General features: G+C 28.7%; 2 protein-coding genes across 2 annotated transcripts; both read left to right on the forward strand.

Annotated features, from left to right (window-relative positions):
• Positions 1-4,817: 4,817 nt before the first annotated feature.
• LOC100781709 (alkane hydroxylase MAH1) lies at positions 4,818-6,641 on the forward strand. Its single transcript, XM_003554778.4, has one exon. It carries the CDS (start codon positions 5,076-5,078, stop codon positions 6,579-6,581), a length of 1,506 nt encoding a protein of 501 aa, XP_003554826.1. The 5' UTR covers positions 4,818-5,075; the 3' UTR covers positions 6,582-6,641.
• Positions 6,642-9,623: 2,982 nt separating this feature from the next.
• Positions 9,624-11,500, forward strand: LOC100781164 (noroxomaritidine synthase). Its single transcript, XM_014771473.3, is given in 3 exon segments — positions 9,624-10,539; positions 10,542-11,152; positions 11,154-11,500. Coding segments are annotated over 3 exon segments (1,263 nt in total). The 5' UTR covers positions 9,624-9,965; the 3' UTR covers positions 11,232-11,500.
• Positions 11,501-12,153: the final 653 nt, after the last annotated feature.

A 12,153-nucleotide genomic window follows, 5' to 3' on the forward strand; every position in this document is an offset into this window, starting at 1 on the left:
AAAATGCCATTAATTTCATTATCTGTGTTGGTTCTTTAAAAACAGAAGTAGGTAGATGACATAAAAAGCCTTTCATATAGTAATATAATGTATACAAAATCTAATTCTTAAGTTTAAGATTTAAATACTATTTGTTTAAGATTTAAATACTATTTGTGGAATAAATGGTATGGCTAGTCAACATTGTATTTTTGCTAACTTCTTACAACATTCATCATTCATGAACCAAATAACAAATATATAGTTCTTTTAATAAATAGATAATTTAATAAATATCTGTAATTCACATTTGATTTTATAAAAGGACATACCCACATATATAAACGAAGAGGGATACAGATCACGAATACCTCTACAAATAATAATAATAATAATAAAGATTTATTATCTTGTTAGTCCTTAAACTTAAAAAAAAAAAATATTTTAGTCCTAAATTTTATTTATATATTTTTAATCCTTCAACTTTCTTATCGTCTTATATTTAGTCCAAGGATTAAAAGTAAGAAAAAAAAATTCAGAAACTAAAAGTAAGAATTAAAAAAATTCTGACACTAAAAATAATAAAAAAAAATTCATGGACTAAAAATAAAATTCTAAAAAATTTACGGACTAAAAAGATAGTTTACCTTAATAATAATAATATTTTACTTCTAGCAACAATATTATCAAGAATGTATATAGATGGAATATTTTGAACAGTAGCATTACTTTATCTATAAAATAATACATAAATTACATAAACAAGTAATTTTAACTATAATTACCAAGTAAATTAGCCTTACATCATATATAGTTGTTGTTGTTATTATTATTATTATTAAATTTATATGTAAACTCTCTATCAAATATTTAAGAAAAGATAAACAATAATAATATGACGAAACTACATGTATTAACAATATTATTAAGAACATTGATGAAATATTTCATTAATTTGTTTTATCTACAAAATAATATAGATTATAAAATTAATTTCATATATTAAAGTGTGTGTGATGGGTATTTTATTTTATTACAGAATAAAATACGTTGAGTATAATCAATCAATTTAATATTGATATTAAAAAAAAGGTGAATTTAGTTTCTACACATTGGCTATTCACGGATCAAATAGGAACTATATTCACCTTTTTTTTTAAAGTATAGAGAATAAATTAATTGATTTAAAACTACAGCAACTAATTAAAATCAAATTTAACTAAAAATATAAGGACAAAAATACATGTGACCGTTTGTTAAATATATAATTTATCCATGCATTGGTTAAAATTTAGGTGTATTTCATTAAAACATAGAAGTAACAAGATATCATGCATGACTAAATTAATCTTTTATAAAAAAAAATAGTAATGATTGATTTGTTGGGGAAGGGGAAAACTAAGATATGTGGAGCAACATTATGGTCTTTGTGGAATCACATCAACAACATTGTGTTCAATAGGCAACAGATATACTGAATTATTGATAATGATTCAGATTCTGTTATGGAGCTCATCAAATTCAGATCATGGGCTTGGTTGACTGGCAAAATATAATGGAAAGGTTTCCGGTCCCTATTCTCTTTTTGAGTCCTTTTGTTAGGCTTAATGTCTATGTGAGTCTATAGCCTGGCAGGTGGTGTCTCTCTTAATTAGTAAGGTTCAGAGAATAGAGCAATATCACATTCACAGGGTATATCAGTGAGTTTTTTTGGCATTTGATAGGTGGGGATATTTGCAGTGGGGTCTCTTTTTGGATACAGAGTAAAGTCATACCAATATTTTGGGGCAGTTTTGGTATACTTTTAAAGAGGTGGAGTACTATGTAGCATAGGTTTGATGGCCATTAAAAGTTATATTTGCAACTATGTTTTATTCTATTTAAGGGGCTGGTACCTCTTGTACTATACCTAGTTATCTAATGAAAGTTTTTTATTGGCTGATAAAAAAAAGAAAATAGTAATGATAATGATTATATTAATTTATTAAAAGCTATTAAATATCACCAAGCTATTATAACTACTCAATGTTCTAAATTAAAACTACAAAATTAATGAGACGTCACACCTAAATTAACTTCCTTTTGTTGTACAATCTTAGTTGGAAATATATTTTTGGCAAATTAACAAATGCAAATGACTTCAAAATTATTCAGTTATCAAAATTCAGATGTCCTAAACAAAAACCAGAGATTAATTAAGAAAAGGCTAGGATGGACGTAACATTTCAGCAAAGGAACCAAAGAATAAAAATGATGTATAACGATAAAAAAAAAAATGAAAGAATACATCAGATCTTATCTACATCAATCAAGAAAAAGGCTTGAATCAATCAAGAGAAAAGACCCTTAATATTAACAAAGCAATAATTAAAAAAAAAAAAACAGTGAAGAAAATTCAAAGTATCGACATACGGCCTCCAAGTTGACGACTTGGGTCACCAAGTTTTTTATGGTGAGTTATTATTTGTTTATTATTTCGATTCATTATATTTTTTTTTCATTTTCTCTTTATTTCTATCATACTCATTATTTATTATATTTGTCACTTTATCTTTGTCTTTATCTTTTTATAGTTATTATTTTTGCTAAAAAAATAATTTCGAGTGTTTATTAATGTCAACCCTATTTTTAGGTCGATTGGAAATTTGGAATAGAGAGGAAAAAAAGATAGAGAACCAAAGTGATAAATATAATAGAAAAGAAAGAAAAGATTAAAAAGGTATGAAATAAAACTCACTTGAAATAAAAAAAATGATTATAATTTTTCATACTAGCTTCCTTTATTATCACCAATTTAGAGAATGTATTACACGCTTGCTCCCAGCTTGTTGATCTGGAAAGTAAGGATATCCTTGTTTTTAAATTAGAGAATGTATTACACGATGGATCTATTTGTTATTCCAAATGCATGTCGCCCCAATTTTTATTTTTAAATTATAAATTATAAAAGTTAATTTTGAAATGCAGATTAAGTAACTATTTTTATTTGGTATTTCTCTTTGGGGCTCTGAATATGATTCTGTAAATAAGGACATTTAATTGTTTTTTTATAAAATATTTTATTTTTAATAGTTTTTTTCTATCTATGATATGTTAATGTTAGTTAACTTTAAAAGGTGTTTTTTACAGCAACTTTTATTTTAAAGTTATAAATAATTATATTTGCAATCAAATGACTTGATATTTAAAGGTTATCTATTAACTTTTTGTCATTTGGAAAAATTTACAAATATTATATAAGGGATTAACAACTTCAACTTTTATATATATAAAACAAATATTATTTTCCCCATGACTATTCTTTAACACTATCTTTGTTTTTGTCTTTATCAAATTTTGCTTTTAAAACATTAATCTTTGTTACAAACAATATTCTTCTTTTATCTTTCCAACGGTCTGAAAACAAATTATTCTTCTTTGATGATTCTTAGTTACTATAGTCAAAAAATATAATTTAGCAAATAACCAAAATTATTCTAAAATAATAAATTTTTAGAATATAATTAATTAGACTTTTTGTAATAAAAATATAATTAACGTAAATTCTAGTTTTTATTATAAATTCATGAGTGTTCGTGGTAGAATGCGAAACTGACTATTAACATTGTAAATATATTTTTTATTATATAATATCGGACCATTTAAAAAATATATAAGTATAAATATTTTGTGTAAAATTTGATTTTTATATATTCATATTAGATAAACTTTCATTTGCATCGAATATATCGATAGATTCCGACCATTCCAACGTGCCTCCGTCCCTGCTTGAAAGTGACTTCGAGCATATGAGCTTTTCTTTTGGAAATTTCTATAAATACACCTATCTACTACATGAGGTTAAGTTAATATATATATATATATATATATATATATATATATATATATATAAGAGATAAAACATATAAATTTATCAAGCTTGAAACTCATAAACTTATTACTTAGATAAATTCTAATTGGGTGCATTAAAAAGAATCAAAATCATCTAAACCACGTTCTTTCTCCCTCTTTGCTAAAATGCTGCTGAAAAAACTCCAAAATATCACTATGCAACTCCCATCACACCACCGTGCCTCATCGGCAGCCAGCAACACTACCTAACGGCTCTTATTATTACTTAGATAGATATTTGCTACAATTAAGAGAAAAAATAATAATAATAAGTTCACCCCAAAATCAAACAACAATTAAGAGATAAATAATAAGATATCAGGGAAAAAGAAAAAACAGTAAAGAGAAAAAATAATAAATATAATAAATAATGCGATAAAAATTATCAATGTTGATTTCATCGCGAAGTCAATTGTGACAAGAGATAAGAAGATAAAATAATAAATAATATGATTATTGTTGTGATAAAAAGAAAAAAAAATTGAAATGAGATATAAAAAAGAGATTAATATTTGAAATAATAACAGGATAAAATTAAAATAGTATCAAATGAATTGAAGAAAAAGAAGTTTACATTTATAAATATGATTATTACTGTGATAGAAAGAAAAAAAAAAAAGAATACACTACACACAAACACACAAACACTAGTACAAAAAATATTTTTTACGACGTTGCTTTTATGCCGGTTGATAAAAATTTGATTTAGAAAAAATATAATGGTATATATATATATATTATTTTTGTTTATTTATTTTTTATTATATCATGTGATTTATTGGTATAACTAGAAGGATTTAGGACTTATATTTAACACTCAACAAATCTTCATTTCAGTGTAAAATAATATTTTTAGGATTTACATAAAAAAATGGAATTAAATAGGATAAAATTCACAATTTTACATTTAACTTTAATTAAAAAATTTGATCTCAATTAGTTTTTATTTCCTCTCTAACCAAGGAAGCCTTAGTTAGAACTCCCCCAAGTTGAGAATGAAACTAAAACCTAAATGCCGAATCACACATATATGACTTATTTTACCAACGTACTTTTCTCTCTTTCCTTCTTAAAGTTTTAATTAAAGATTGGAGTCCACCACCTTTCCCTAATCTTCTATAAGAGGACAAATCCAGATACGAGGAGGATACGATACAGATCACCGACACCCCCCACAACAAAAGCTTTTGTTTTTTTGATTTACGATGGCCATGCTTGTTTATGAGGCTGTAATAGTTACAGCAGTCCTCTGCATGCTATACTTCCTACATCGGAAACGATGTTGCAGACACCCTCTCTTCCCTGACTACCCCATCATCGGCATGCTACCACCAGTTCTCTGCAATTTGTGGCGCGCCCATGATTTAATATCCGATGTATTGAAACAACATGGGGGCACTGGTGAGTTCACTGGACCTTGGTTCACCATCATGAACTGTTTGATCTCTAGTGACCCCATCAACGTGCACCACGTCATGAGCAAGAATTTCCACAACTACGTCAAGGGACCCGTCTTCCGTGACATTTTTCAAGCCTTCGGAGACGGGATTTTCACCGCTGATTCCGAGGCCTGGAAATACAACAGGGATCTCTTCCATTCTCTCTTTAAAAACAGAAGCTTCGAGTTTTTTCTGGAGAAAACCATTCAGAATAAGGTGCAGAATAGCCTCCTTCCAATGTTGGATCATATGCACCAACAAAGGAAGGTGGTGGATCTTCAAGATGTCTTCGGTCGCTTCACTTTCGATAACATATGTTCTTTAGTTCTTGGATATGACCCCAATTGCCTCTCCGTTGATATTCCTGAAGTTGCAATTGAGAAGGCTTTTAACGAAGCAGAAGAGTCCATATTCTACAGACATACAGTGCCAAAGTGTGTTTGGAAGCTGCAGAAATGGCTTCAAATTGGTCAAGAGAAGAAGATGACAGAAGCATGTAAAACACTTGATCAATTCATACATGCATGCATAGCTTCCAAGAGGGTAGAGCTAAGCAACGACAATGAAATGGGTGAAGCTCATCATGTTGACTTGATAACAGCTTTGATGAGAGAAAAACAAACACACGACGATAGATTTATACGAGACGCTGTGTTTAATCTTTTTGTGGCTGGAAGAGATACCATAACTTCAGCTCTCACGTGGTTCTTTTGGCTTGTTGCCACAAACCCCTTAGTGGAAGCCAAGATTCTTGAAGAGATCAAAGAAAAGTTAGAAACCAATGAAAAGACGCTTGGGGTTTTAAGTGTAGAGAAGGTTAAAAAGCTAGTTTATCTGCATGGTGCTATATGCGAAACATTGAGGCTCTTTCCTCCTATACCTTTTGAGCGCAAGCTAGCAATTAAAGCTGACATGCTTCCTAGTGGTCATCGTGTTAATCCAAGAACAATGATATTAATTTCTTTGTATGCGATGGGAAGACTTGAAGAAACATGGGGAAAAGATTGTTTGGAGTTCAAACCAGAGAGATGGATCTCAGAGAAAGGAGGTATTGTCTATGTGCCATCTTACAAATTCATAGCTTTTAATGCAGGACCTAGGACTTGCTTGGGCAAAGACTTGTCCTTCATTCAAATGAAGATGGTGGCAGCTGCTATTTTATACAAGTATCATGTCCAAGTGGTGGAAGATTATGTTGCTACTCCAAGCCTTTCCATTGTTCTTCTCATAAAGGATGGTTTGAAGGTAATGATAACAAAAAGAGAAATTTAATATGGCGTGGGAATTCCGATCTCAGAAATAGTACAAAAACGTGCAAATATAATTTGTCACGTGGCTGCATACTTTATGATGTATAATTTGAAGCATTTGGTTTGAAAAAATAAATAAGAAATAATCCTTTATTTTTTTTTTGGTACAAATAGAAAATAATCCTTTCTTGTTTCAATAACTATATATTATAACACCAACATTCATTAGTACAAATAAATTAAACTTAAGATGCTTTAAATAAATTAAAGTCTCAAGCTTGCGGCTGATTAAAAAACACATAACTAGGAGTGGAAATCATATTAAAAGTTTGATATATATTTGTTGTTGACAAATAGAGAATAGAGGATAGTACACACTAATATTACAATAATAGGAAAATGGAATAATTCATGTACCAAATAAATGATAACTCATATTTGATGTGAAAAATATGTTACCCAAACTGTCGAGCTTGTAAATCAACATATGATATTTTAACTTAATCAAGTGAATTTAAGTTTAATATAATTGTGTTAAATATTTTGATAAAGAATTTTGATAGTTATAATAGTTATAATGTGATTTTTATATAAAAATAATAAAAATCATTAGTCAATTTGGGTAAAGAAAGAAGAAAAGAAATAGAGGTTACAAGTTTAAATTCTCCAAAACGAATATTTCAAACAAAACTTATAATAAATTAACATTGGTTAATAAAAAAATTATTAATCAACACTAAGGGTAAAGAAAGGGTGTGTTGGGATCTATTTACCCTTGTCCTTGCGTGATCCGAAACTTTGATCAAGCTAATAATTCAAAGTCAAACCCAACTTGATCAAGACCAAAATATAAGGGATAAGACTGGATCAATGTGCAAAAGATATTGAATTGGCTACAACCTGGCCTGTGGCATTTACTGGAACAACAGATACAGGTACCCAATCGAAGGTATAAATGAGCTAATTTTTAATTTGTTGAATTCTCTTCCTATGGAATCACGAGATACTTTTGCAATTACTCTCCACTGTATATGGAAAGCCTAAACAGTAAAATTTGGGATGAAGTTAATTCTCCTTCACATGTAGCGGTTTCTACACAAGCTTGCAATACTTCAATAGATGGAAATACATTCGTCAAGCAGCACGAACTCAACACACATGCATCGTGCATTTCCGCAGACAACAAACTGGGAACCACCTCAACCAGGTTTCATCGAATGTGCTAAGGAAGGCCAGTGTTTTGATGTGGGGGTGTGGTTCTGCGTGATCACAATGGAACATTCATTAAGGCACAAACTGTTCTTCAACCTGGACTTTAAGATCCCAAAGAAGCCCAGTTGTGGGGATCGGACTATATAAATTTCTGATGTGGGTCAGCTAGCTCTCTTGGTATCCATAACATCATTTGCAAAGTAATTCAATATATTTTTTGTCTCTCTAATTTGAGTTTTTCTTTTCATTTTTATTCTTAAAAAAAAATTCTTCATTTTATTCCTTATAAAATATGTTTGTTTTATTTTTCATCCTTAAAATGTTTTAAATAATAACAAAATAAATACTATTTAAAGTGTTTTAAGTATGGAAAATAAAATAAACATATTTTACATTAATATCATTTTGTGAAATTGTTGATCTTATTTTGTCAAATTGTAAAAGGTACTTTGTAATTTTTCAAATCCAATGATAAATGAGGTGAATCAGATATAATTAAAGTGAATGAGATGATTATGAATAAATAAAAAAGATAAAAAAAGTCTCACATTCGATTTCCTCTATTAATAAAACTAGCATTAATATTATAATAAACTAATATTTATTGATTAAAAAATATTTCTTCATATATCCATTATATTATTATATATGAATGAAATTATGTTATTATATATGGATGAAATGAAATAACTTACTTTCTCTATAAAAAAAATGTACTGCTGAAGTGTTTATTGTTGTTTCTCATTTTGTTCTTGAATAATATGTACAAATTTAAGCACAACTTAATTTTAAAAACACTTATTTAATATTTTTATATATTTTTTATTTTCCTTTATATTATATTATATTATATTATTTATTATATCTAGTAATTTATATATGGACACTTACACATTATAAACACATATTTAATCTTATTTTGTCAAATTGTAAACAGTACTTATATAGTTTTTCAAATTCAATGATAAATAAGGTGAACTACATATAAGGTGAATGAGATAATTAAGAATTAAAGAAAAAAAGATGAAAAAAGTCTTACATTCGATTCCCTTTACTAATAAAATTAACTTCAATATCATAACAAATTAATATTTATTAATAAAAAAATATTTTTTCATGTATCCATTATGTTATTATATATGAATGAAATGAAATAACTTACTTTCTCTATAAAAAAAAATGTACTGCTGAAGTGTTTATTGGTGTTTCTCATTTTGTTCTTGAATAATATGTACTGATTTATGGACAACTTAATTTTACAAACACTTATTTAATATTTTCTAATTTTCTTTATATCATATTATATTATTTATTATATTTAGTATTTTTCTTTCTTATATTTCTTTCTAAGAGATACGGTGTCCCAAAACATTTCGAGTAATGTATATATGAACACTTACACATTATAAGCACATATTTGATACTTTTTTCTTTATATTTTTCTTTTCATCAAATTATATCTAAGCAATGTGACAGATCCAAAAATTTCTTTCAATGTGGGCAAAATATAATTTAGAATTTTTTTCATAGAAAGTAGAGTAAATAACCAATTAAGTTCCTAAATTTGTATCATGCAATCATTTTTTCCCTTACCTACAATTAAAAAAAACTCAAATAAGTCGCTATTTTTTTTTAAGATTCCATTTAAGTCCTTGAAATTAATCCTTTTTTTTCATTTAGTCCCTAGTTTAGGAACTTAATTAATAATAATAATAATAATAATAATATAAGTTTAGGAACAAAACTGAGCAAAAGAGATTAACTTTAGAAACTTACATGTACAAATATCTAAATTTCATATTTTTAGATACTTTTTCAGATCTATTGTAGATACTAAGTAGTAGTAAAAAAATTGTATCATTTTTCATGATATTATGCATGGGTCAGATATATTATGGCGAATTCGTCAGATTTCATTGTGTCTTCCACAATAGAATCTGATAAGTGAGATATGGAATCTGGTAAGTGAGATTCTGGGTAATTGTTTACATAATCTTCTTCTGTCCGAAGAAATTATTCATCGAAATAATAAGTTACTATTAATATCGACACATCTGAGATCGCTAAATGTTCAGGAGTTCTTCTATTCAATCCTTTTCCTTCTCCTTGTTGCTGGATATCTCGTTTGTACACATCTTCTCTTTGTTTCTCGAGTCTATAGTGAGTTACAGAGTTCGAAAAGGTAAAATCTTTGATGATTCCATCATACATGATTGAGTTGCAAAAACTTCTGGATAGGTATCCTACATCTGAATTGAATTCTTTCTGGTTAAAGAATCTCTTTTTAGTTGCTCTGGAACAATTAGGAGATTCTCTAGAAGAAATACGGAGTTTTGCTTTTGATGGCAACATGCTATGGGGTTCCAACAGTGATCTCTTCCATTCCCTCTTTAAGCAGAAAAGCTTCGAGGCGTTTCTAGAGAAAACCATTCTCAATAAGGTGCAAAATAGCCTCCTTCCAATGTTGGATCATCTACAGAAACAAGGGAGCCAGGTGGATCTTCAAGATGTCTTCAATCGCTTCACTTTCGATAACATATGTTCTTTAGTTCTTGGAAATGACCCTAATTGCCTTTCCATTGATTTTCCTGAAGTTGCAATTGAGAAGGCTTTTAATGAAGCCGAAGAGTCCATATTCTTCAGACACATAACGCCAAAGTGTGTTTGGAAGCTGCAGAAATGGCTTCAAATTGGTCAAGAGAAAAAGATCACGGAAGCGTGCAAAACATTTGATCGATTCATACATGCACGTATAGCATCTAAGATGAAAAGGGTGAAGGTCATCATGTGGACTTGCTAACAGCTTTGATGAGAGAAGGAAAGGGACATGACGATAGATTTCTAAGGGATGCCGTGTTTAATCTTTTTGTGGCTAGGAGAGATACCATAACTTCAGCTCTCACGTGGTTCTTTTGGCTTGTTGTGACAAACCACTTAGTGGAAAAAAAGATTCTTGGGGAGATGAAAGAGAAGTTTGGGACCAATGAAAAGTCATCACTAGGGGTATTCAGTGTGGAGGAAGTGAAAAAGCTAGTTTGTCTGCATGGTGCTTTATGTGAAGCATTGAGGCTCTTTCCTCCTATACCTTTTGAGCGCAAGCAAGCAATCAAAACCGACATGCTTCCTAGTGGTCATCGAGTTAATCCCAAAACAATGATATTATTTTCTTTGCATTCAATGGGAAGATTTGAAGAAATATGGGGAGAAGATTGTTTGGAGTTTAAGCCAGAGAGATGGATATAGATCTCACAGAAAGGAGGTATTTTTTACGTACCATCTTACAAATTTATTGCTTTTAATGCAGGACCCAGGACTTGTTTGGGCAAAGACTCATCCTTCATTCAAATGAAGATGGTGACAACTGCTATTTTGCACAAGTATCGATCGTATCCAAGTGGTGGAGGGTTTTGTTGCTACTCCAAGCCTTTCAATTGTTCTTCTTATGAAGGATGGTTTATAAAGGTACAGATAACAAAAAAGGAATTTTAATTTGACGTGAGAATTTCACTCTCCAAAAGTACAAAAACATGTACAAGATAGAGTGTCATTTATATCTGTTAAACCTAATGATGTATTCATTCTTATTTGTTCGTGTTTCCATTTCTTTATGGTGTATTGATCTGTATCATGTATATATCTTTCCTTGTCTTTTTGTATGACAGTGTTAGATTTTATATTAGGGTTCTCTATCATGTAATTTGTTTATGAATAAAGTTTTTGCTTATAAAACAAACCTAAAGATGTATAAGATGAATTTGGATTCATAAAATAATTAGGAAATACTCTTTTGTTGTTTTAATAAGTATTTTTTTTATCGAATATTGTTTCAATAAGTATATCATGAAAGTCCTCCATCTATCTGTTTTTTTTTTAATTTTGATTACTAAAATTTGTCATTGATATTTTGGAAAAAAATCCCATAATTAATAAATATTGAGTTAGAATAAGTAAGAGTGATCGACTCACAAATTTAATTAAAATGGACAGTAATTTTAAAAAAATAATCCGTACATCGTATAGATAATCCGACTATTTAATAAAAAAAATGAATAATTTGTACTTTATGGATAGAGAAAAAAAAAGTTACCCAACACTTATTATATGGGTGCTTATTGTATTGACTTTTGAGACAGGGAGTTAGTCTCTACCTGATTAAATTTGTTTATTAGTGTTTGTTTTAGTGAACTAAATAATGCATATAATAATAATTCATAATATTTACATAATGATGTAAAATTCAGTTGAACAAACATGTGAAAAACAATTTATTTAATTAAATAATTTGTGTTTAATTTTCTTTTTACGTAAAAAAATTTTGGGCTAACAATATTTACACGAATAAGATTAATTTAGACTCAATAAATTAAAAGACAATTATGGTG

Source organism: Glycine max, chromosome 19 (assembly GCF_000004515.6).
Source record: "Glycine max cultivar Williams 82 chromosome 19, Glycine_max_v4.0, whole genome shotgun sequence".
Lineage (NCBI taxonomy): Eukaryota > Viridiplantae > Streptophyta > Magnoliopsida > Fabales > Fabaceae > Glycine > Glycine max.

Coding starts and splice junctions, on each gene's coding strand:
- LOC100781709 (XM_003554778.4), top strand. CDS start 5,076: ATGGCCATGCTTGTTTATGAGGCTGTAATAGTTACAGCAGTCCTCTGC.